Source organism: Mchenga conophoros, linkage group LG4 (genome assembly GCF_057382185.1).
Source record: "Mchenga conophoros isolate Kocher_MC1m ecotype Shallow Benthic linkage group LG4, M_conophoros_male_GT1.1, whole genome shotgun sequence".
Taxonomy (NCBI): Eukaryota; Metazoa; Chordata; class Actinopteri; order Cichliformes; family Cichlidae; genus Mchenga; species Mchenga conophoros.
In genome coordinates, this window is record NC_140529.1 from 4,617,826 (window position 1) to 4,643,102 (window position 25,277).

Genomic DNA, 25,277 nt, shown 5'->3' on the forward strand with positions numbered 1-25,277 from the left:
GGGTGGGTACAGTTTCCTCTGTGGTGGGGTCAGGTGGGCTGCCCCGGGTCCTGTGGGGTTGGGTGATCCTGCTGCCGTAGGCCCAGATCTTGATGGGCGTGGGCTCCCTTGCCTTGGTGGGTGCCGAAGGACGGGGGTGCCTATTGGGGTCAGCGGGGGAGCTGGCCCCAGGGAGGGGCATCTTGCTCCTCCCTTCTTTTCCTCCCCATCCCAGGCTGCCTCCCTCTTCCCGCTCCAACGCACCCACCCACTCTAGTAGGGCCTTGGGGTGCGGGTGTGTCACCAGGGTGCAGGGGAGGCATCCCCCCCCGTCCCCTTCTGGCAACCTGTGCCTCAATTTTATTCCACAACTCAGACATCCACATTACTCACAGTCTCATAACACATACATATAGGGCCTTGAGGGTGGGCACGTTAACAGCGTCCAGTGGACGGTCTGTGTATTCAACCCCACCTCTGGCGCCGGTGCCCACCTCTCAATTTTAAATCCATGTAGACATTGAGGGTTCTCGGGAGGGGCCGTGCTAACACCTGCTGCTCTCTGGCAGCAGCACCATGCTCTCCCGTGTTTTAAATCCACCTTGAGCGAGAGGGGGGAGGTATGGGGTCTTCACACACCCCTGTTCTCTGCTGGCCATCTGGGGCTGGGAGAAGGTGTTGGCCGTCCGATTGGGATCTGGGATGCGGGGCCTCCCTGCTGCTGTGGAGCCTGGGGCGGTCTGCTTGCCTCCACCCCGGGGGAAAGGGTAACATCTCCTGGGTCTAGGTGCCGTTTCCCCCTCCAGGGGTGAGGGTACCTGGACCTGGGGTATAGAGTTTGTTTGGGGAGTGTGATTGTGTGTACAGTGTCCATGTATGTCTATCCCTACGTTGAGTGAATGCTGAGTATTTGTATATGTGTGCATGAGGGTGGTAATGCATGTTTGTGTCTGTGTGTGCCGGTTTGTCTGTGTCTATATGTCAGGTCGGGTCTTAGACTCCACCTCTCTGGGAACTCCCAGGCCCTCCAAGGCCTATCTCCCCTCACCAAACTCCCTGCCGGTAACTGATGCCCTCAGGGGTCGGTACGTTGGTGGTTCTTGGTGTCCGGGGCTGGGCGCTCAGGTATGTACCAGCTCACTCCCGGTGACTACTTGGTGGGGCCTGGTGCCTGTTGGTCGGTCAGGCCTCTTCCTGGGGCAAAGGGGGCCCTCGGGCCTCCGGCTCGGTTCACTCTGGCACAGCTGGCTGCCGGCAGGGCCAGCGGGCACGCCACTGCAGCCCCCTCTGGCTTCTGCTCCGTGGCTACTGGGTGACCCCTCATCTGGGGCTCTCCTCAGCTCTTCCCAGGAGGGTGGCACAGATGCCCCTCCGGTGGTCCCCCTTGGGCTCTCGCACTCTGGGGCCTCTGGATGTCTGGAGGCTGGATTGCCTCCATGCCTGCTTCATGCCCTGGGGGACGGGGCTATGGCTCTCTACATCCTCTAGCACAGTGGTTCCCAAACTTTTTTTTGCTGGGCCCCCCTTTGTTTTACAAGAAAAATGTTCGCGCCCCCCCGCGTGCAAGCACACGCACGCGCACATCCTCCAACCACACACAACCATATTTTGCTCCATTGCGGTTTATTTCACACCTCAAACATTTAGTAAACAATTAAGCAAATACAAGTAATCTGCAATAAATTACAGGTAGTAAGAAAATAAACTACTAACTCTTTTACGCTACGTCCACACCTACATGGGTATTTTTGAAAACGCAGCTGTTTCGTCCACATAAACGACGTTTCGAATCACCGAAAACTGAGATTTTTTTTAAAACTCCCTTTTTGCATTTACGTGTGGACGAGGAATACAGAGTCTGCTCTAGCAGACCATTACATGGGGAAACCTTTTGAATACAAGCGCGCTGATCCACACAAGTGTGCACACGGGTGTTCACTGTTCATAGACATAAACTACACCTCTATCAACAACATTCAGTATTTAGTATTTACTGCTGTTTACACTTAGCTAGATTAACGTGATGGTGTTGTGTTTAGTATGTTGCTCTGTTTTTTTTTGCTTGTTTTCTCTTCTTCTCTTTTTAAGTGCCCTTTTTCACTAAAAAAAAGAATAAAATAAAAACGTGGATAAAAACTTCATCCTTAATAAAAAAGAAAAAAAAAGAAAGAAACAGTTGGAAGTCACTCACACAGAGAGACACACATTCTCACACACTCACTCAAATACACACACACACACACACACACACACACACACACACACACACACACACACACACACACAGTGCCTTGTCTTAGAACCATTTGGGGGTTTTAGGTGGGAGGTGCTTGTGTTGTATTGTAACTGTCATGCCAATAAAAGGCAGCAAGAGGAGGCCGTTGTTGGGGTCAGTCTACGGTAGGATTCAGAGAGCTTTCTGAGACACCGGCCGGGGCCTCCCTTGCTAGCAAGTAAAAGATGTTCGTCTTGTTTTTGTCGTTAACGAGAATACGTTTCTAAACTAGCGGGGCTTGTGGAAACACAGACCCAACACCTGCAGCATCAGAATCTGTGAGTAGAACGGGGGGGCTCCACGCTCTGTGTTTACATTTTTGAAGGGAACTTGTTTACCTGCTCTCATTTACTGTTTTAGCTGTTTGGTGATTGTTGAAACAGTTTTGTGAGCTTTAACCTGAGATTCTGGCATTTCTGGTAAAATACATAAATATTTAAAAATCGATTCAGGATTTAATGAATGCATTATTCAAAATGAAATCAGGGAAATTGATTTTTTTAAACCCACCCCTAGTGACACCCGGGGCGATCGTGGCTCAAGAGTTGGGAGTTCGCCTTGTAATCGGAAGGTTGCCGGTTCGAGCCCCGGCTCGGACAGTCTCTGTCGTTGTGTCCTTGGGCAAGACACTTCACCCGTTGCCTACTGGTGGTGGTCAGAGGGCCCGGTGGCGCCAGTGTCCGGCAGCCTCGCCTCTGTCAGTGCGCCCCAGGGCGGCTGTGGTTACAATGTAGCTGCCATCACCAGTGTGTGAATGTGTGTGTGAATGGGTGGATGACTGGATGTGTAAAGTGCTTTGGGGTCCTTAGGGACTAGTAAAGCGCTATATAAATACAGGCCATTTTACCATTTACCACCCCTGTCCACAAAGTGGATTTTTTGTTTGTTGACAGTATAAAAAAGGGATTCTTGATGGACCAGATACATCGGCCTGTGGCTGCATCACTAATCCAGCCACAAACCACAGGCACTTGCTCTGCATTGCCAGCACTACAGAAACGAAACTTTGTGGCTTAAGGAAGGATTTAATAATCAACTCTCAAACCTGCTGGGAGTTTGATTCCCTTTAAACAGTTGTACAGGTGCAAGTTCATGGTCTTTCTGTAGGCATCATGAAATGCACCCAAATACTCCACTGCTCGACTAGACAGCAAGGCCTGAGAACTGATCATTTAATAGCCTGGCTCCCTCACATCACTCACAGAACCTTTGGGCCCTCTACAAAAGCAGGACCTACAGTAAACCAAGACAGTACTCCTTTTTGAACAGCATTTAGGGGGCATTACTGCTGTTTAGGGCAAAAAAAATGATTTTGACTACCACACACAAGCTCATTTTTATAGTCTGCAGAGAAACAGTGGCATTAACACACAGGACTGTAGACAGACTTCTGCTTACTTTGCTTCCTCATCTCTGGCTACAAGAAGTCGCATGTGATTGGTTGCAGAGGCTGCTCTCAAGATATCCACAGCTCTGTGAAACACATGCAAACACATTTACACAGATTGTCTTCCAGCATCACTACTGTTAACATGAGAGCAGTGACTTTAGCAGATTACCTTTCACTTGTGACACCTACTAGGCTGTCCCCATTCACTTCCAAGATCTGGTCCCCTGGCATCAGGTTTCCTGTGAAAGGTTAAACACAGATTACATGCAAGTGCAGAGGGGAGCTGTCAGCTGGACAGCAGTGGTTCATTTTGGATGTTTCTTTCTTTCGGGTTGACCCCAAAACGTGTTATATCTTTAAAGAAAGTGTTGTCAAGAGAATGAGCTGCCAGGTTAGTTATATATAATGCAATATAATATTATATAATAAGCTCAAGTTATTCATGCTCAGTTATTTCTAAATCAATAACAATTATCCATTACTGTATCACGTTTGTGTAATCGAAGAAAACCTCAGTTTTGCTAGAGTTATCTGATTTTTACTCTTCTGCAAACGTCTTAGAGTAAGTTTAAAAAGAACATAGAAAACAAAATACAACATTGTTCACTTCAAATGAAATATTACCCAGAAAGTGAGCTGCTTGGCTGAGGTTTTCACTCTCAGAGTGAGTCCTTGTTCCATTATACGAGCTTCTTTCAAAGTTTTGTTTCGGTCATGGATTGGCCTCCCCAAAGCCCACACATTACTGAAGCAGTGTGAGATTATCTTGACAGAGAACAGACCAAAAGGCAAAAACATCCAAAGAAGAGCTTTGAATGTCCTTCAAGAAGCCTGGGGAACGATTCTTGAAGACTACTGAAAGAAATGACAGAAAGCTGCCTCAGAGAGTTTAGGCTGGGCTGAAGAAGAAATATTCCCAAATAGTCCCTTTCAAATTCGCTGGAACTAAATGAACTCTCTTTTTGCCTTATATCCTATAGGACCCATGAATGTGTCTTACAGAAAAAGGGATTTATGATATGAAGTCCATCCAGCCATGGGGGGTGGCTGTAGCTCAGGAGGTAGAGCAAGTCATCTACATCTACTTAGTGGTTTGATCCGTGGCTCCACCCTAGTCTGCAGGCCAAATATCCTTGTACAGTAAATGAGAACAAGAAGACTGTAGAGAGTTCCACTGGGATTAAAGACCATCCGTTTGATGCTGAGGACTTTGATTCTGCACATTGTGTGCCGTAGTCTGAACCTGCTCATGGTAACATTTATCTGGCCACTTCAAAGACTGTGTTCACTGAGTTAGATGTCTGACAGACATGCTGAATGGTTATGATGGATTTTTTTCCCTCTAGTGACACCAAACATGCTGCGTACCTCAGCTTTAAACCAACATGAGACTCAGTTATGAGTTAAACAGCAGCATCTTGCACATTTTAGTGTGAACTCACTTGGAATTGACATGAAAATCTTAGTGAGGAGTCGGGGATGTGAACTGTGAGCTCAGCTCTTCTGACTGCAGTTTAAATGTCAGACTGGTGGGTCAGGAAGAGACCAGCACTGCGACAATACAGCAAAACCCTTTGATCTGTATACCAGCAACTGAAGAAGAATGTGGCCTAACTAAAGTCAAGCATATGTGGTGTTCTGGACAAGCTGTAAGAAACAAACAACAATTTTTACAGACACTTCTCTCTTTGCCCTATATCCATCATTCATGGTGCGATACACAAAAAGTAGGCCAAGACAATCTTGTGGTGTATATTATTCATGTTTTAATACTCACAGGAGATATGCTCCAAAAATACTTGTTCTCACTGCAAAGGTCTTCAGTCAGGCCACTGTCAACGTTCATTTCTATTCTTTGGCTTTTGGAGTCATTCACATGATCTTCATGAATGGGAAAATTTAGCACAAGGGCTCGCTAAATTTCTACATTATGTAGTAAAGGCACAAACAAAGGATTTGTGCATTTAAAATAACACCAGCACTGCTGCAGACTGCATGCTTGGTCTCAACAGACATGTTCAAGGTGTTGCTGTGAAATATCGGAGGAGACAATGGAAATGTCCACAAATAACTGCTGTACTGTTATGTGGCTTTTCTATAGGCCAAGCCAACTTGGTCCTCTTCACCTCTTTTGAACTTTCTGGGAAATATTCAGGAATTACCCATTCAGTAATACTGCTTCACATAGAGCCTATAAATGTTCAGTCATTCTCCAACAGAGATGTTGGAGAATGACTGAACATTTATAGTCCCACAAGTATTTTCTCTTTTTCTTATCGCCCCAATTCAGAGGCGGAAGTCGAAACTTTTACTGCCTTTGTTCTAGAAATATTATCTTCTGTGTTGGGGGTCAAAGTAACTAGTCTAAATTCAGACTGTGCTGTTCTAGCACAGTCTGACCAAAGGTTTCTGGATTTCAAGTCTTACCATCAGTTGAAGCAAGGCCACCTGGTAAAATCCGTTTGACGTAGACTCCAAACTCCTCTCCTGTTAGCTCCTTCACTCCACCTATCACTTTAATTCCTGTAGAGAGAGAGATAGAAAAAGAGTACTTTAATGGGTTTTCCAGTGTTTCTTTAATGATTTTTTGCCCTCCAGCCACTTTGTGCCTTGTAAAAAATGATGACAGTGGAGTCACTGCCTGGAAACAATGCATCATAGGGAACACTCTGATTTCCAGGTTAATGACAGTCCTGCAAAAACCTGCTCAAGCACAACAGACAGAGGTTCATGTCTCCTGGCACACTGTTGTCAGATTTCTTCCATCTATGACCTGGTTACATTTCTTACAGCTCAAAGGGGTTCATTTGACTGACGGGCTTCCCTCTGCATTATTGTCTTTACCCTTGAGGTGACTGCTCTTATGATTTGGCATTATATAAATAAAACTTAATTGAATTTCTGAAACAAAACGAGCTGGTTGGACTGTGTGCATTTAGACTGTGTTTTCCTGTCTCTGAAACCTGTGCCACTGCAACCACTAAGCATAGAAGAAAGTCTTTATGACCAGATCAAGCTTTATGTAAAGCACTCTTACTTTAATGCACTTTCCCCCGTACACTAAATCACCACTCCACCACTATGTCACTGTTCCACACCATTTCCACAGTAAGAAGCAATTCAATTCCAAACAGAAGAAATGCCCCTGTGGGCCTGTGAGCTTGAGGGTCCTGCTCAGTATTTTACTGTTCCTAGGACAGCATCCTTCTGGACAGAGATCTCCAATGTTGTTCCTGGGATCTGCTGGAGCCACTTGCCTCGCTTGGGAGTCACTGCTCCAGTTACCACTGGAACCACTGTTAGCTTCACCTTCCACATTTTTCGAGTTCTTCTCTCAGCCGGTGGTACTTCTCCAGCTTCTTGTGTTCCTTCTTCCTGACATTGCTGGTATAGCTACTAGAGATGGACTGATCCGATATTACGTATCGGTATCAGTCCATCTCTAATAGCTACATCTATTACTGCGGCCATCTCTGGTTGTCCACCACTACTATGTCTGGTTCGTTTGCCATCACCAGTTTGTCCATGTGTATCTAGAAGTCCCACAGGATCTTAGCTCAGTCATTCTTGACCGCCCTAGGGTGCGTCTCCCATTTTGACCTTAGGACTTCCAGGCTATACTCGGCACTGAGGTATTCACTAAGCACGCGGTCAGTTATAGTCATCTTCCTGATGTACTCGTGGATGTTCGTTGTCTCATCCTGGACTGTGGTTCTGACATTCAGTAGTCCCGGGCCTCCTTCCTTCCACTTAGCGTCTCAGGATGCTGGACTTGGGGTGAAGCCCTCCATGCCCGGTAAGGAGCTTCCCTGTCTTATTGTCAGTGGCTTCTATCTCCTCGTTTGGTCACCTTATTATCCCAGCAGGGTACCTGATCGCCAACAGGTTGTAGGTGTTGACAGCCTAGATCTTGTTCTGACCATTCAGCTGACTCCTCAGGACTTGCCTGACCCTCTGCAGGTACTTGGTGGTTGCAGCTTTCCTAGTCTTTCCCATTTGCCTGTGGGATCCCCAGGTACTTGTAGCTGTCCTCAGTGTCTACATGTTGCCTTCTGGTAGCATGGTCCCCTCTGACTACCTTCCTTCTCTTGTTACCATCAGACTACACTTCTCCAGTCTAAATGATGGATGGTGACTTGTGCTATTGGGTTGAAGTTGGCCTCTAGTGTTGTACACCACATCCCCATTGAGTTTCTGATGAAGGCTTTTAGGGTCCCGTTGATCTTATATAGTTCTAGGATCCATGTGTAGAGCATCGAGTCATAGGCCTTCTGGTAATCAGTCTCAGGTGACTGCTATGTCTACCAGAAGCCAGTGTTTCTCCTCTGGTATTCTTGCTCATGTGTCAAGCCATGTGCCTGTTTATCTTAGCTGCTATGATGCCTGACAGGAGCTTCTATGTGGTACCGAGGCAGGTTATTGGCTGGTATTTGGATAGGACCAGTCCCTTCTGGGGATCCTTGGGGATCAGGACCTTCCGGCCTTCTGTTAGCCATTCTGGGTGCGTTTCATCCTTTAGCAGCCTCATTGAGTTCAGTCAGCTTCTTCAGCCAGTAGGCGTGAATCATACTGATCAGATCAGCTGATTAGTCTCAGTGATGGTTGCAGTAGGGATTGTCTATAGTGCTGCATTCAAGTGCTGCTTCTAGTAGACCTTCAGAGGGTAACTTGTGTAATCTTTCTAACTGGCTACAGAGGACCCAGGTTTCCAGCTTCGGCATGATGCAAAGGAGCAAAACTCCAATGTGGATAGAAAACGAATAATAATAATTGTAATAATCTTATCACTACCAATTAAATGTAAATAATTTAAGCAACAGTAACTATAACTGAATCAGTGGACAAAATGATTCCACGTTCATGTGTTTTATGCACACTTTACACACACAGCTTCTACAGCTCCAACAGCCCATCTGATTCCTGCACGTGGATCTTTCATCACTGCACTCCACAGAGAATATAGTAGAGTTAACGCTGAAATCAGGCCTTCTTTAGCTTAAGGCTTCCACTGGCCTGCTGGAGCCAACACAGAGTGTTACAACTAATTGGGTCTGGAGTGAAGGGCTCGAGTTAATTATCGCCTGGTGGAACAGTGGGGTTTTAAAGTTCCTTGTCTCAGTCCTCCCATCCTTTTATACTCTTCTCTGAGGAAAACAGTTTCTTGTTCTTTTAAGCCTCAAAGCAGTCTCCTCCCCTCATCTATCATCAGATAAGAAAAACATGCAGCTGGAGCAAATATGAAAGACTTGCATCCCTTGTTCTTATTCAGCTTTGCATTTACTTTCCGAATCATTACTTCCCATTCACAATGAGTCAAGGGCATATTTCTTACACAAGAACTGAATGTTCCAGATCTAAATAAAATGTGGGGTTATTCAGTGTGATTACAAGAGGTTCTTAAAATGGTTTCTTATTCCCCAGATAACACAAGAACATGAAATATAAAATGTCTGTTGAGTAGGGAGAGTGAGTTTTGAAAACCGTCTTCTTTAAAGCACAAGCTGCAGATACTGCCAACATGTCAACAAAATGAACTGTGACGGACACGATTTTCACTGCAAACACCGTCCCCTGCCCACAGGCTGATGCTGTGCTGCTTTCAGCTGCACTAACAGAGAGATTCAAAAGTGCTGTCCTCCATATGCGATTGTATGCTACAGTGTGTACAGCAGCCCTTCTCCCTGCTGAAAGCTACATGTGTGCACTAAGGAAGCCTTAAGACTTTAATATATGTATCAGAACACTGTATTCACCTGCATGTGCTCAGGTTGGATGGGAATTAGTTGCTTTGCTTCTCACCTGCGTGCACATATTGATACACAGGTTGGCTTTTACGCATCTTCATTCTTCAGACTTTTTGGCTTTCCAGTAAGTCAAAAAACCTTTGACACTGACACATATGTATAAATACAGCACAACCAATTACTTAAAATCACTGTTATGCCAAAAGCATAACTGGATAGAAAATAAAACCCTCACAGTGGCCAGTTCATGACCGATGGTTATGGACTGGACTCCTCAAAGCCCGGACCTCAACATTATTGAAGCAGTGAGGGTCATCTTAAGAGAACATCCAAAGAAGAGCTTTGACTATCCATCAAGAAGCCTGGAGAACCATTCCTGAGGAACACTTAAAGAAATGACAGAGTCAGAGTCATGCTCAGTCTGTCAGCTGCCTGAGAGAGTTCAGGCAGTGAAGAACAATAAAGGTGTTCACACCAAATATTCACTTTCAAATTCTCAGTAAATCACTGGACCCATTTCTCATTTTCCTAGCCAAATATATATTGCATAACATACATGTACGCACTTTACAAAAGCATATAAAATGCACACAAATTGTGTGCATTTCTTTTATTTGTCAAAATAAATGAGAAAACAGAGCTGCCCTATGTACTCTGACTCTCTGAATTCTGTTATTTAATATTTATTACTGCTTTAAATGTTACATTTCAAGAATAATTACAAACTGTATGTTCAGAACTTAAACATATTCAGTTTTATTTATATACTGCCAAATCACAAGTTGCCTCAGCAGTGCACACGTTCTTTATGCCATCAGCTTCTGCAAACGTTACTAAACATCAAATCATGTAAGACATCATCTTGGACATGTCAGCAATAATAGAGTAATACAGTTCTGTTCTGAGGAGATTTACACAACCTCATGAATATATATGTGTGGACGTATAAATATGGACATAAATATATCTATATAAAGCAGTTTTGCTTCACTGTGATGTTTGGCAGCTTGACAGTAGTTGCATTCATGGACATGAGTTGTTTTTTCTTGCTTAGGCACAAGTTGCAGCAGCACAGTGATAGTGCGTAGTAGACAGTGGAAGTGGAGGATAAAAACAACAGCAGCTCCTGTATTCTTAACCCCACTCAGTTAAGTAGGTTATGGCTTTGACCTACTTCCCCTGCTTGGCAAACACAGTGATCTGTAGCATGATACCTACTCTGCAAATCCCTTTAAAACGCAGACTAATATTATTTAATCTACTCATTGTCATGCTCCATCGCCAGTGGTTAGTGGAGGATGGTTGAATAAGGCTATGTAGATGATTCAGACTTGGTGTAAAGAACTGAATTCTGTTGGGTCCAAAATGTTGTTTTTTTATTAAATCCATGGCTTCATCTCAGCTTGTATGTGTTTGGTCAACTATTGGGTATAAAGTGTCAGACCACTACGTCCTGTGAGGGGAACAGTTTCTCTCAGAACTCAGGTTATGTTGACACACCTGCAGAAAGCACGAGCTTTATTCACGAGGACAAGTTTTTGTCCGAGTGTGTGGCCGAGCCTGAAGTGGATGTCGTGCTTGGAGAAGCTTCTCCTCTGATAAACCTGCTACACAAGGGATGACAATGTTTTTCCGTTTGTCGTTCAGTTTCTACGCAGCTGACCTTCTTTCCTATGCATCTTTGCTGATTTGACGAAGGTCCTGTTGGGATAACCACATGTTTTAAGAACTTTCTATCCATGCGTGTTCCTTTTCTTTCTCTTCTCTCTGGTGTTGCAGGGTCCTGATTACTCCAAATTTGTGTTCCACAGGATGTTTGGAGTCAAAGAGTAGGTACTAGTCTGTGTGTGTGAGCTTCAGTGTTGAGGTTTCCATCTTCCTCAATGCATACAGCACAGTCCAGAAATGGCAAACTATTATTCTTCTACTTCTTGGGTTTTGATTTTGACCCAGATGTCATCCACATATCTGTGCCGGTCTTTAGGGGCTGTTCCTTTGAAAGAACCAAAAGCTTTACTTTCCACTTCCTCCTTATAAAGGCTGGCTGCAATGGCTGACACTGGGGAGCCCATGGCACATCCATATTTTGATGTACAAACCCTGGTTGTATGTGGTGGTGAGGCGGGGTGAAGCTGATTCTGTTTTCTATGGCGCGGTCTTACTGTAGGTGTTGGTAAGTTTTTGTTTGCCATATGTGGAACTTCCAAAATCGTTCTTCTCCTTTAATGTCTTATGGAAACTGTGCTTTGTCCACAAACTAATGGATCACTAAAGTCAACGTCATTTCATGGACATTTTTTTACTAAATATGTTACAGTACAGTACTGGCTACTTTTTAAGTAATCACTATTTGAATGCGGATCCTAAGTCAGACGTGAGCTGTGTAAGCAGTCAGACAAGTGCGAGTGAAAAAAATGAAAGAACTTAAGTTGAGCATCTTATTGAAGTTAAAGAGCCAGAGCAACATCTACAAGCAGCAACACATGTGACCTCTGCAAACACAAAGGAGAGTAGTCGAGTGTTGAGGTGTGTGGGGACAGAAGTATGAAAAGACTTACCTAGGCCATTCTCACAGTCTGTAAACTCCATGGAATGAACAGCCCGGTCAACTCCGTATGGACCCATTAGTGTCCTGTTAGAGGTCAGTGGATAAAAAGGAAGCAGGAAGCAGGGAAAGGAAAGAGAGTGAGGGAGAAAAAGATGACGAAATAGGAAAAAAACCCCAAATCTAACTATTTTTTTCACAGGCTGCACTGCTACACAGTCAGAATCCATCCATCACATAGGAGAACTATAGTATTGGGAACTTAACCTCAGATAGCTTCTCCTGTCTAGGCCTGAGACTTTGTCACCACACACAAGGCAAGGAGTGTGTCTTCAGTGTGTGCTGCAGATACTTCATTGTGAAAATTAGTCTTCTATTCATGGTACTGTCAAAAATCTTTCTCAAATTATGAACACAAAAGAATTCTTTCCTCACACTGCTGTTTGAAGACAAGACCAAATACAGCTGTGACAGTAGCAGAGGAAGCAGAAATGAGACGGCAGCATTGGGTAACTCCAAAGCATCTTGGTAAGATCTCACACAGTGAGCAATTCTCTGAGAGATAGGGCTGGCACACATGTTGTTCGTCTTATGCAATAATGCTGCACAAGAGGACTGCACACTGCAGCTTTCCCCTTTTCCCTCTTTACTAATCCTCATCTAACACTTGCAAAGCATCCCTTTGCTTCCCTCATTAGACACTACTAAAGACAATGCAGAATACTGCAAATGAACAAACCATAAATGTCACTTTTTTGGTATCTGGAATGATGTCTTTTTAGCACTTTATTTTAGTTTGCAGTTCCCTTCCTGTCTACACCCAAATGACAAAAAGGACTATCAATATTTTAGCTGCAGAGGGTTCGCCACTGCTGTCAGTAACAACAATGAGGCTGAACTTCGAAAGAAACACTGGCTGATAACACAAAGATGCAACGTTCAGGATGGAGCTGGACCTTTCAAAATCATCTGTTAAGGATGGATATACAGTCTCACACTAGAACAGCGGGATTCACTGTTGATTTTTGTATTTTTGTGGTTTGGATTCATTTTACTGCTTTGGGCTGTCTTTGATTAATGGTCATGACAATTTGCATATTAATGATGAAGAAACTGAGCTCACAGCCCGTTGTTCAGTGGTGCTAGTTTCAGTTTTTAGGCAAATGTACTGTTTATAAGGTTGGGGAAACCTGCACTTGGATGAGTGACGAAACGTTTCTCCTACTGGAAATGCTAATTTGTATTTGTATTCCTTGGACCAGAGAGCGGGTTTCCACTTTGCTACAGTCCATTTTAATTAAATGAGCTTTGGTCCAGAGAATCACTGATCATGTTCACATATGGCTTCTTCTTTGCAGGGTGGAGCTTTAACCTGCATGTGTGGACAGCACAGGAAGTGTTCCTGAGCCCATGCATCGATTTCCACCACACAATCGTGTCTGTTGTTAATGCAGTGCTGCTTGAAGGACCAAAGATCACACAAACAAATGAAAAAAAGAAAATGAAAAAAATTGTGAAACTGCACCACAGTTTGTTGGCAGTTTTTTCATCAGCCTCTCCACGACACTCTTTTCATACCCAGTTGTGTTACTTACTAGTTAACCTGATTAGCTGCTAAATGTTACTCCAGCTGTTTCTTTTGAGCACCACTTACTTTTCCAGGTTTTTGTTGCCCTGACCCAATTGTTTTGAAAGATGTTGATGCCATTTTCATGAAATACAGTCCTGAACAAAACTGTAAGACCACTTGAAAAATGGCAAAAAATCCTATTTTGCATGTTTGGATCTTAACGAGGTACCAAGTCGAGCTTCAACATGCAACAAGAAGGAATGGGAGTGACACAAAACATTTTTTTGAGCATGCAAACAATGCTTAAACTGAAACAGGCTGTTTTACAGCTGATCAAAGTTTAGGACCACACCTCCAAAAAACCTGTAAACCCACCAAAACAGAAATCAATGTTGCAAACATGAACTCAGTAATGAGTCGCTCCACAGTGATTGTTGATCACTTCAAAAATTCGTTGTGGCATGCTTGATGCAAGTGTTTCCATGAGGTGAGAGGGAACATTTCTCCAAGTGGTGAAGACGGCCGCATGAAGGCATCTACTGCCTGGATCTGTTGTCCGTTTTTGTAAACTTCCCATCCCCAAAGGTTCTCAGTTGGATTTGGATCAGGGGAACACACAGGATGGTCCAACAGGGTGATGTTATTGTCCTAGAAGAAGTCTTTTGTCCTGCAGCATTGTGTACTGTAGCATTGTCCTGTTGATAAACCCAGTGGTTACCACACAGACGAGGGCCCTCAGTCATGAGGGACACTCTCTGCAACATCTGGACACAGCCAGCAGCTGTTTGACGCCCCTGCACCTCCTGAAGCTCCACTGAAGGAAAAAGCACCCCAGGCCATTATGGTCCCCCCTCCACTGTGGAACGTAGAGAACACCTCGGGTGGGATCTGCTTGTCATGCCGGTAACGTTGGAAACCAACAGGACCATCAAGGTTAAATGTGTTCTCATCAGCGAATAAAACTTTCTTCCACCTTTCAATGTCCCATGTTTGGCGCTCAAAGTCCAAACAGTCAGTTCTGTGGCGTCCAAGGACACGAGGCCTTTGAAGACCTTTCTTGTTTTGGAAGCCCTTCAGTCTGAGATGCCGTCTGATGGTTATGGGGCTGCAGTCGGCACCAGTAATGGCCTTAAATTGGGTCGAGGATCTTCCAGTGTCTTGACAGCCAGTTGGATCCTTCGGCTCTGTGCTGGTGAAGTTGTTTTGGGTCTTCCACTTGACTATTTTGTTCCATAACCCTCAGGATCATTTAAGAAATTCCAAATGACTGTCTTACTGCGTCCCCACCTCAGCAGCGATGGCGCGCTGTCAGAGACCCTGCTCATGCAGTTCAACAACCCGACCACGTTCAAAGGGGAACGTTTTTTGCCTTTGCCATCAGAACGTCATGACAGTGAGACTACCTGACAGAAAATGATGAATCCACATTTTAACACAGATTTGGCCTTAAGGCATGTGGACCTAAACTTTTGATCAGCTGTGAAACAGCCTGTTTCAGTTTAAGTGTTGTTTTCAATAAATTGCATGATCCAAAAATGTTTCGTGTCACTCCCATTCCTCCTTGTTGCACGTTGAAGCTCTACTTGGAACCTTGTTAAGATCCAAACATGCAAAATAGGATTTTTTGCCGTTTTTCAAGTGGTCTTAAAGTTTTGCTCAGGACTGCAGTAAAATGTTTCAGCTGAAACATTTGATGCTTTCTCTATGTTCTATTCTGAATAAAATGTTTTTACACCACATCCCAACTTTTTTGGAATTGTAGTTGTACAAAGGTCACATTGGCCAGGAGTTGGAAAGCAGCCATGATGGTTCACGTAACATCTCCACATATATTTTAGAATGCAGCTGGTAAAATCCACAAAGAGCATTAAACCTCAGAACCAGCACGGGTCAGCTGATTAGTCATTTCCTGCCACTGAACAGCTACAAAGGTTCCCCCCTTTCCCCAGTCCCAGTTTAACCCTCAGGTCTACAGGTGTACGGCAAGCTGAGTAATTGTCCTAAAAAAATTGAGTGCACTGAGTTATATCACATTCAGACCAATACAGTGGCAAAAGCTAAACCCATAGGCATAACCACAGACAACATAAAAGATGGATGAGGCCAATGTGAAATCACCGACTGCTTGTTTCCAACCTGGATATGGCAGTGAGGGGTGGATCCAGCCATGAAACCACCCGCTCATTGGTTAATGCCTTGTGTGTTTCCAGAGGTGACAGCAGATTACCCATGTAACACTACAGGACATACAGTTTTTATGCAACTATAGCCGTTAACCCTTGCTGGCCTTTTGAAAAGAAAGGTATGATGGCGCCTGTGTTTGGCTCTGCCGCTGCCGGGTGCAGTTTGTCGCGCTCTGCTACTTTTGTGTTATTTTTTTCTGCTCTGCTGTTCTCACTTAGTTTTAACGATGTATTGGCTGCCTTGGTGTATGATCGTCTGGCTTTGCTATCCATCCAATCCTCTATGGTGCCTCACAATGTCTCTTCGTCCTCCGCCGGTATTTTCCACCCGCCTCCATCAGCTGGAGCCTCGCTAGGCACTTTCGGCGGTTCCTCTAGACCACGGAGAAGGAGAGGGAGAAGAGGAGGTATTTGGGTAAAGCTCAGGCTTTACTGGCGGCGGGGTTTGGCTGGTAAGAAACGCCGAGCAGACCTTGTCTCCTGTGCTCGGAAAAGCTCCATGGAGGGGGACTTGTCTTCCACTTCCCTGTCTGAGGAGGGTTTATCCAGACTCTTCTGCCGTCTGGCCCTTTATTCCCTCGGTGAGTGGATTCTACGAGCGTGATGGCTCAAACGTAGATACTCAAAAGTAGTGATGGGATTTCCGGCTCTTTTTAGAGATCCGGCTCTTTCGGTTCGGCTCACTAAAAAGAGCCGGCTCTTCAGGTTGTTTTGTTGCTTTAATTAATTTATTATTAACAATAATATAAAATTATGCACAAAAGGAATTACTAACGTAAAAACAAGTGGTTTTATTTATATATGTTTATATATAAATATATGCGGTGGCCCCTAGAGACAAAACACGTACAAACTCCAAAACACATTTCTAGCATGAACTGAACTTCCAAAGCAGAGCTACTAGATCACTTAAATTACACAATTGAAAGCATGTGTGTATTGTTTGTGTATTTATACACAGGCACTCATATATATTCAAATAATTTAAAAAAAAGTTCATTTACCTGTTATTACCACACACCAAATCCGGTCGTTGGTACTTGCTGGCTTGTGTAGCCACAAGATAACAAAGGCTCAACACTGCGCCCAGCATCCTGGAGCACTTCTGTTGTCTTTTGTACGTGTTTTGCGTTTTTATGTGCTTCTGAGTTTTTAAATGCTTCTGAGTTTTTACGTGCTTCGGAGTTTGTACGTGTTTTTACGTGTTTTTGGAGTTTTTACGTGTTTTGGAGTTTGTACGTGTTTTTACGTGTTTTGGAGTTTGTACATGCTTCAGAGTTCGTACGTGATTTGAAGTTTGTATGTGCTTTGTCTCTAGGGGCCACCGTAAATATACTTTTATTTATTCACTCCACATAAAATGTAATAAATAAATCATATAATACAAAAATCAACTATTCACATTTCAAGTTTTAACTATTTAAATTTTCAGCTTTTTCCTTTCACAAATTTAAAGTGAAAAGAACACAAAACACTGCAAACCACAACACAATTAAATATAAATTATAATATGAAAACTAAAAGAACATGCATATTCTCTGTCATATGGACCTGCATGAATAAACTTTCTCAATCCTTTATCATCTGCAACCGAAAATAGTTGTGGATGATTACTATACCTTTCTAATGTTGTTGTCCCTGCCTCTCTTTCTCTCTCTCTGGCTCTGTTCCTGTGCTACTGAGTGTAACTACCGCCCCTCCCCCCTCTGCCCAGCGTAAAGCACAAGGCTCGCGTGCAGAGTGAAGCGGGAAAAAGTGCGAGAGAGAGGCTGAGAGAAAGAAAAACAAAAAACCCACGTGACGGCTCGAGATAAGGAGCCGGCTCTAAGAGCCATTTCGTTCGCGAACGACCCATCACTACTCAAAAGTATCTATGTCCTGTAACTCGAGCCCCTGCAAATACTGAGGCTTCTACCTCGCTGAATATGGCGCTTTTTAATGCTCAATCTCTGTCTAATAAATGCCAAAAATGAGCTCACTCCACAGAAACAGCCCTTCTTAGGGTCTCAAATGACATTTTGATGAGTAATGATGCAGGAAAATACTCTGTCCTACTTATGTTGGACCTCACATCGGCTTTTGACAGTGTTGACTACCACATCCTCCTTGAAAGGCTTCAACACTGGGTTGGTGTATCTGGAACTGCCTTAGAGTGGTTCTCCTCATATCTACATCACCGATCCTTTTCTGTGATGGTCTCTGGTTTTAGGTCATCCTAAATTCACATGTGACACCATTGCTATCTCAGCTTCACTGGCTTCCTGTGGAATTTAGAGTCCATTTTAAGTTCCTGGTCTTGACATTCGGAGCCTTGCATGGACTGGCACCAGTCTACATCTCTGATCTGCTACAGCCATATGTCCCTAGCAGGTCCCTGAGGTAATCAGATCAGGGCTTACTTGCTATTAAAAAGACTAAGATGAGAACTAAGGGTGACAGAGCTTTTGCCACTGTGGCCCCGAGACTGTGGAACTCTCTCCCCCAAACATTAAGAACTGTGGACTCAGTCGTTGTTTTTAAAAAACAACTCAAAACTCACCTTTTTAACTGTTTTTGATTAATTTTTGCCTGTTTTATATTGTTTTTTTTCCTTTTATTATTTGTTATCTTATGTGCAGCACTTTGTGACACTGTCTAGAAAGGTGCTGTATAAATAACATTTTATTTATTTGTTTGTAAGGTTCATACAGTCTATGGGCATGACCGGAGTCACGAATACACTCGCTGAAGCTTGGTGCCATTCAAAAAACTCAGTGGTTGTGTTGTTAGACACACATGGATGAAGTATAACTTGTGGCATGAGAAACATATTGTAAACATAACTGAAGCAGCTCCACACTGCCGACTGCATCATTCACCCTAACGGATAAAATGTCGATGAGACAAGCTTCCAAACGTCTGTCAGTAAATGTTCCAACTTTGGTAAAACACGGATCATCAAATCAGCAACATTTACAAAATCAATGAGCCACACAGTAAAAGCACAGACTGAACATTAAATGTCCACAATGGAACCCGCTAATGAGAGCCGATAAAGTGCCTCATAGAGGCTCTTTTCAAAGGAAACTTGGGACGCACTTGGTCTCTGATGTGGAGCTCATCCGTTTGTAGCGCATGCAAGAAAGATCACTGCATCATTTCACGCGGAAAACTAGAACATATCGATAAGCCTGAGAGAAGAGCACGAAGCACAGCTCCGTGTGAGACACGAAGCAGATCCACGCGCCTGTGTTACAGACGGACAGTCAGCGTCACGGTTACCAGAAAAAGACCGAGAAGACACGCGGTGTGTTTGGTTTCCACGGGACAGAGTTATGGTTAGTAAACGCATCTCCGTGTTTCCAGAGTTCAGCTGTCAGCATCGTGTCACCGCTGCTGTCACACAGACTAACCTCTACCTGCACACGCAGCCGCTCGCCTTTACCTGCTGATGATCACCGCTCCTTTGTACATGACTGAAAACGTTGGCATGTTGACATGGAGCCCGGTTCTCTGGTGAGACAGGCGGAGGCTCGGTCGCAGCGTTCAGCCTTCAGCCAGCAGCCACATGATGGTGCACAGGCACTAATTCCAGCGAAGCAGCCTGTGCGCTCCAAACATCTCCACCTTCAGCCACACGGTTAATCTCTTACATAACTAAAGTCGGCGGAAAATGAAAAAAAAAAAAAACCCTCTGAGGCTGGAAATGATTCGGTGGTTTGTTTCGCACACATTTCTCACCCTACCTGTCATTTTCTCTTGCTGTGGCTGTGCAGCGGCTTTATTTGTTGCTGGGAACAGCTCCATTCAACGGAATCTGCCTTTCCCCCTCTCTCTGGATGTTTGTGCTACTTTGATGGTAACGTGTTTAATTGTGTTTGGCCTCGTTACGCGTGAACATGAGTCTTTCCATAGATTCTACCCACACTTCCATTTGTATCAACCACAGCTTCTTTTAAGACGATATTGGCCACTGCGCTAACAAGTTCTTGTTGAGCCAGAGAGGAGGGGCTTACGAGCCTTTAAACACATTAATGCACAAGTGCCCTGCTCTCCATTTAGGAACTGCAATTTAATCCCCAGATGACATCCATTACTCTGCCTTCATCTTTAGCATTCAGACCGTCTATGCTGTCATCTTCACTACTCAAACAACGATTCTTCATTTTGGCTTTATTTTGATCAGCTAATGTTACAAAAATGCGAGAAAGAAAAAGAAAAGTTACCACAGTGCTGTCTCAGCTCAGTGCTGCTAGGAAGCTTTTTTGTTAGAGACAGCCTCATCCATGATCCCTAAAATGAATTTAATGCAAAGACAAAATCAATCAATCAAATGGAGGCAACAGCGCTTAAAGATACAACACTGGTGACTGTAACTGAGCTGTTTCTTGTGTGTTTCCACCCAGCAACATGACTGTGCCCCTCCCACCGGACACAGGTAAAACCTGCTGAACCTGCCTGTGTTTGAATTCACTGTTACACTACATTCATAAATGGGGGAGCGCTCCAGTGTACACTCTGTAGCTTCTTTTTGATTCAGTTTGGTGCGTAACTTTTCTAGATTTGAGGTGTAATTTTCTATCAGTAAAATATCCTCACTGGCAGGTACAGCACAAGTGGAGGTTTGAATAGAAAGAATACACTAAGTATATTTTTTAAGGTTCTTGCTTCTAGAATTTCCTGACATTGTTATTACATGTAGATCCTTACAGTGTCATTTGCAAATTGCCCAAAGGCACGTAATAATTAGAAAATACATAAACATTTTTCTCATATGGTAATTCTAGTTGCTGAAAGTTACCCCCCTACACGAATAAAGAAATGCATGGTGACTGGTCAGTAATTACACCATTATTTGTGTGCTGTATTAAAAAGTGCTGCCCCCAAATAAACGTTCTGAGTGACACGGGCGTGAGGCTGCAGGAGGTCTTTGACACAAACAATAAATAACAGGAAAATTCATAGGAACGTTTCCTGGAGCACCGGGTGCTGAGATATTCAGCTTCAGCCTGAGACACTGAAACAGCTGAAAACCTGAAAACCTACCTGGCAAATCCTAGAGGCACTTTGAGTCTTTGAAGCATGTCTGTGCTGTGGTGCAAAAGCCTGGATGTTAGCTTGTGGTTGTTAACATATGCTCTGCATATTTCCAATCACGATGCTCCGCAGCTGCCAGCAGATATGGAGAGTACCAATTGATGAAGTGATGATAAGCTTATGCACACAAATCCATACAGCACAAGCACGTGCTAAATATAGGCCTCTGTAAGAAGGCTGTTCAAATACTCCAGGCACAGATCAGACTGTATGACACACACGGAGTTGCTTACAGCTCAGTGGGGTTTTCTTGCTCTTGTCTGCTTTGCTTCAGTCTGTATGGCTATTACTTCACACTAAAGCTGCCCTAATTATCTTTACATATTTTCTCTTTCATTCCTGCTTCTTTACATTTTCTTCTTAACTCTTTGAGTTCTAGCTACTGTGCATACTAACGTTTATTAGTTCTTAACTTCACATCTGTCTCTGAGCTTCTTCCTTCTTCTGTTTTTGCATTTAGCTTTACTTCCTGCCTGTGACTGTGTTGATTGTGTGCACCTGTGTCTAACCACCATTAGCATTCACTTTATGTGTATAGTCCTGTATTTGCCTCAGTGTGTTTCATATACAACCTGCATGTCCCTGGAAAGTACATTTAAACTTTTAGTCTGTACAACATAGATTGTTTTGAGCGGAGTTTTGTCCATGTTAGCATCAACACAGCCCGGGTCCATGTTTATATCTGTAATTTTGATCAGAAATTGATTAAAACAAAACAAAAACAACAGATAAACTAAAGACACCCAGATTTGTTCAGCAAAAATAACACATTGATGATGTTTGAAGCATAAACCCTATCACTGATGTTACCATTACCAGCACTAAGCTGCTATGTTAGCTTAATGTCCCCTGTCACGGACCCGGTGCCGGGGACTCGGGGTTCGTGAACAGTGTGGACCTTTATTGTTATTAGTGTATTGGATGTATGTTTGCTGCACTGTGCTCTTGTGTTCCATGCTGGTGTGTGTGTGTGTGTGTGTGTGTGTGAGGCTGGAGGATGAAGGACAGCCACCTGCAGGCCTGATGGGTGTGGCCCTGCCAGCTGCTGGTCACACCTAGCTTACCACACACCTGCTTCTGATCAGGATCGTCGGGGGAGCTACTTAACAGAGCGATGGAGCTTCCTCCGGCGCAGGATCGTTGAGTTAGACTCCATGTCAGTGTTTGTAGTGCTGGTCAGTGTATGCCTGCTGGAGTTGGTGCCATAACGGCTGTGTCTGTGTTTTTCCCCAGGAGGACAGCGGAACACAGGACTGCAAGACACACGGGGTGTGTGAAGGCACAGGGGCAGAGAGCACGGGATACCAGCACTTGGGAGAAGACACGTCACGGGAGTCGAGGGAGCACTTTTGGAGATTTAATGTGTGGTGTACCATTACCTCACTGTAAATAAACCCACTGTTCATTCCATTAAGTCTGCGTTTGGGTCCTTTCTCCAACATCCCCCACGGTCTGCCCCCCAGACCGTGACAGAACGATCCTGCCAGATGGACCCAGCGGACTTTTCGGAGAGGTTCAGGAGGGAGGTGACAGACAAAGTAAATCGTCTATGTGAACTGTGGCTGGAAGCGCACGCGGAGGGTTTACGTTGTGCTGTGGAGAAGCGGTTGCAGGAAACACTGACTTGTTTTCCCTGGGTGTTGGACAATCTTTTTCCGATTGTGGCGGATTTCCTGCTCAACACCCTTCACCTCCACTCTCCGATCCAGGCTGCCCCCCCACTCGGCCAGCCTGAGGTTCTTCAGCCTGATACGCCGGCCCCGACGTCTACCCGGAAACGGCGTTCGCGCCGCCGGCGTTCCTCACCGCAGCCGCCCTCCCGGACATCTCAAGAACCGGCTGTGGTGAGTAATAAGGACACTTTTTCATTTCTCACCCCATCTGCTTTTTTGTTTTCAGTGGATGGTGACACCGCTGACGCTGCTGCAAGCCGGCCAACAGTACAACTAGCGTGGCCTCATTCAGCAGTCTCCACGCCACTGGCGGCTTCACCATCTGCGGTTGTAGCGCCGTCATCATCCCATCCGCATGCAGTCACCCCTCGGCCATCTTCTTCACCGGCTCTACCTTCACCTTCCCCACCTGCGGACACCGCATCACCATCTTCGCCTCCGGATCATCCATCTGTGGCTGAAGCGCAGCCAGAGGTGCCCGCACGGCCAGCTGTTGAGCCCTGCGAGCCGGAGCAGGAGCCCGGAGAGCGGGAGGAGCTGCTCAGCGAAGCGGAGCAGGAGCTCAGGGAGCGGGAGGTGCCCGCACGGCCAGCCGTGCAGCCCTGCGAGCTGGAGCCCGGAGAGCGGGAGCAGCGGCTCGGCGAGCGGGAGCTCAGCATGCCCGAGCAGGGGCTCGGCGAGCCGGAGGAGCTCAGCATGCTCGAGCAGGAGCTCGGCGAGCCGGAGGAGCTCAGCATGCTCGAGCAGGAGCTCGGCGAGCCGGAGGAGCTCAGCATGCTCGAGCAGGAGCTCGGCGAGCCGGAGGAGCTCAGCATGCTCGAGCAGGAGCTCAGCATGCTCGAGCAGGAGCTCAGCATGCTCGAGCAGGAGCTCAGCGTGCCGGAGGAGCTCAGCGTGCCGGAGGAGCTCAGCGTGCCGGAGGAGCACAGCGTGCTAATGCCGGAGGAGCACTGTGAGCCGGAGGAGCTCAGCGAGCTTATGCTGGAGGAGCTCAGCATGCCGAAGGAGCTCAGCGAGCGAGGGGAGCCCGCGTCGCCAGCTGTGGAACTCAGCGAGCCGGAGGAGCTCAGCGAGCCGGAGGAGCTCAGCGAGCGAGGGGAGCCCACGTCGCCAGCTGTAGAGCTCAGCGAGCCGGAGGAGCTCAGCGAGCCGGAGGAGCTCGGCGAGCCGGAGGAGCACAGTGAGCCGGGGGAGCCCAGCGAGCTAATGCCGGAGGAGCACTGTGAGCCGGGGGAGCCCAGCGAGCTAATGCCGGAGGAGCACTGTGAGCTGGAGCAGCTCAGCGAGCCACCCACTGAGAAGCCCGCACCGCTGCTGGCGGACCTCAACGAGCCGGAGGGACCGGCGTTGCCAGCAGAGGAGCTCAGCGAGCCTGGTGAGCCCGCGCTGCCACCGGAGGAGCTCGGAGGTCCGGAGGGATCCACTGAGCCAGAGCTGGAGGTCGGCGTGCCGGAGGGGCCGCCACGTCCTGCAGCCCGGCCGCCACGTCCTGCAGCCCGGCCGGTACATCGAGAATCATGGGTTGTGCTGAGGCGGGAGCAGCAATGCCGCCGCCACCGGACCCGTGGCCGCCCGCCGGAGCAGCAACGCCGCCGCCACCAGACCCGTGGCCGCCCGCCGGAGCAGTCACACTGCCGCCACCGGACCCGTGGCCGCCCGCCGGAGCTGCAACGCCGTTGCCACCGGATCCGTGGCAGGCCGCCTGAAGCGTTCTGCTTCCATCACGGGGTTAGAGGTAGGCCACCTGAACTTTTTTGCCGCCACTGCCTAACCCGCAGCGGGTCCCGCTTGTTTTGCCGTCCTGCAGATCGGCCGCCAGAACTGTTTGCTGCCACTGGACCGGGGGATTGAACTGTTGACCTGTGTTTTTCTTTTGTTGCTTTGTGGTGGCTGTTTAGCGGAGTGGTTTTGGGGCCCTCCGTCCTGGACCCCCCGCCACCCGCCCTGGGTTGGTTGTTCTGTAGTTTTGTTTTGGGGGGGGGTACTGTCACGGACCCGGTGCCGGGGACTCGGGGTTCGTGAACAGTGTGGACCTTTATTGTTATTAGTGTATTGGATGTATGTTTGCTGCACTGTGCTCTTGTGTTCCATGCTGGTGTGTGTGTGTGTGTGTGTGTGTGTGTGTGTGTGTGTGTGTGTGAGGCTGGAGGATGAAGGACAGCCACCTGCAGGCCTGATGGGTGTGGCCCTGCCAGCTGCTGGTCACGCCTAGCTTACCACACACCTGCTTCTGATCAGGATCGTCGGGGGAGCTACTTAACAGAGCGATGGAGCTTCCTCCGGCGCAGGATCGTTGAGTTAGACTCCATGTCAGTGTTTGTAGTGCTGGTCAGTGTATGCCTGCTGGAGTTGGTGCCATAACGGCTGTGTCTGTGTTTTTTCCTCAGTAGAGTGGAACACAGGACTGCAAGACACACGGGGTGTGTGAAGGCACAGGGGCAGAGAGCACGGGATACCAGCACTTGGGAGAAGACACGTCACGGGAGTCGAGGGAGCACTTTTGGAGATTTAATGTGTGGTGTACAATTACCTCACTGTAAATAAACCCACTGTTCATTTCATTAAGTCCAGCGTTTGGGTCCTTTCTCCAACATCCCCCACGGTCTGCCCCCCAGACCGTGACAGTCCCCATTGTGATTCAGATGTCACTGATGGGGTAAAAAGCCAAGCTATGAACTACAGTTTCACATCCAGGTCCATGTTTGAGGCTTGGCTGTGCGGAGATCCCACATCGCCTGCATGGGTTCATTAGACACAGTAAATAGCTGTGCTCAGTGGGGCAAGCAGGAGCCCAGAGAGAACCAGCATGGCAAGTTTGACAAATGAACCCAGGTCTGTAACT

At 46.3% G+C, this 25,277-nt stretch overlaps 2 protein-coding genes across 8 annotated transcripts in view; one reads left to right on the top strand and one right to left on the bottom strand.

Moving 5' to 3' along the window:
• Positions 1 to 25,277, bottom strand: part of LOC146575343 (syntaxin-binding protein 4) — an 82,393-nt gene that overhangs the window by 41,571 nt on the left and 15,545 nt on the right. For 2 of the 6 annotated variants that reach the window (XM_085269990.1, XM_085269988.1), the window contains exons 2-5: positions 11,947 to 12,020; positions 6,072 to 6,167; positions 3,814 to 3,883; positions 3,653 to 3,727 (exon numbers count right to left, since the gene is read on the bottom strand). In XM_085269990.1, coding sequence (XP_085126116.1) covers positions 3,653 to 3,727; positions 3,814 to 3,883; positions 6,072 to 6,167; positions 11,947 to 12,020 — 315 coding nt within the window. Of the gene's footprint in view, positions 1 to 3,652; positions 3,728 to 3,813; positions 3,884 to 6,071; positions 6,168 to 11,946; positions 12,021 to 19,110; positions 19,607 to 19,891; positions 19,959 to 20,711; positions 20,863 to 25,277 lie in introns of those variants that run through there. The other 4 variants (XM_085269992.1, XM_085269994.1, XM_085269993.1 and 1 more) reach the window with 4 other exon arrangements.
• On the top strand, positions 22,124 to 24,980 carry LOC146575344 (uncharacterized). 2 transcript variants are annotated; one of them, XR_014892114.1, is made up of 3 exons: positions 22,124 to 24,170; positions 24,578 to 24,744; positions 24,826 to 24,980. XR_014892114.1 is itself a non-coding variant. In XM_085269995.1 (2 exons), the coding sequence occupies exons 1-2, from the start codon at positions 22,250 to 22,252 to the stop codon at positions 24,610 to 24,612; spliced, it is 1,956 nt and encodes a 651-aa protein (XP_085126121.1). In that variant the 5' UTR covers positions 22,124 to 22,249; the 3' UTR covers positions 24,613 to 24,786. The 2 variants fall into 2 exon arrangements, 1 of the variants encoding a protein (XP_085126121.1); XM_085269995.1 differs by lacking the exon at positions 24,826 to 24,980 and having other exon boundaries at positions 24,578 to 24,786.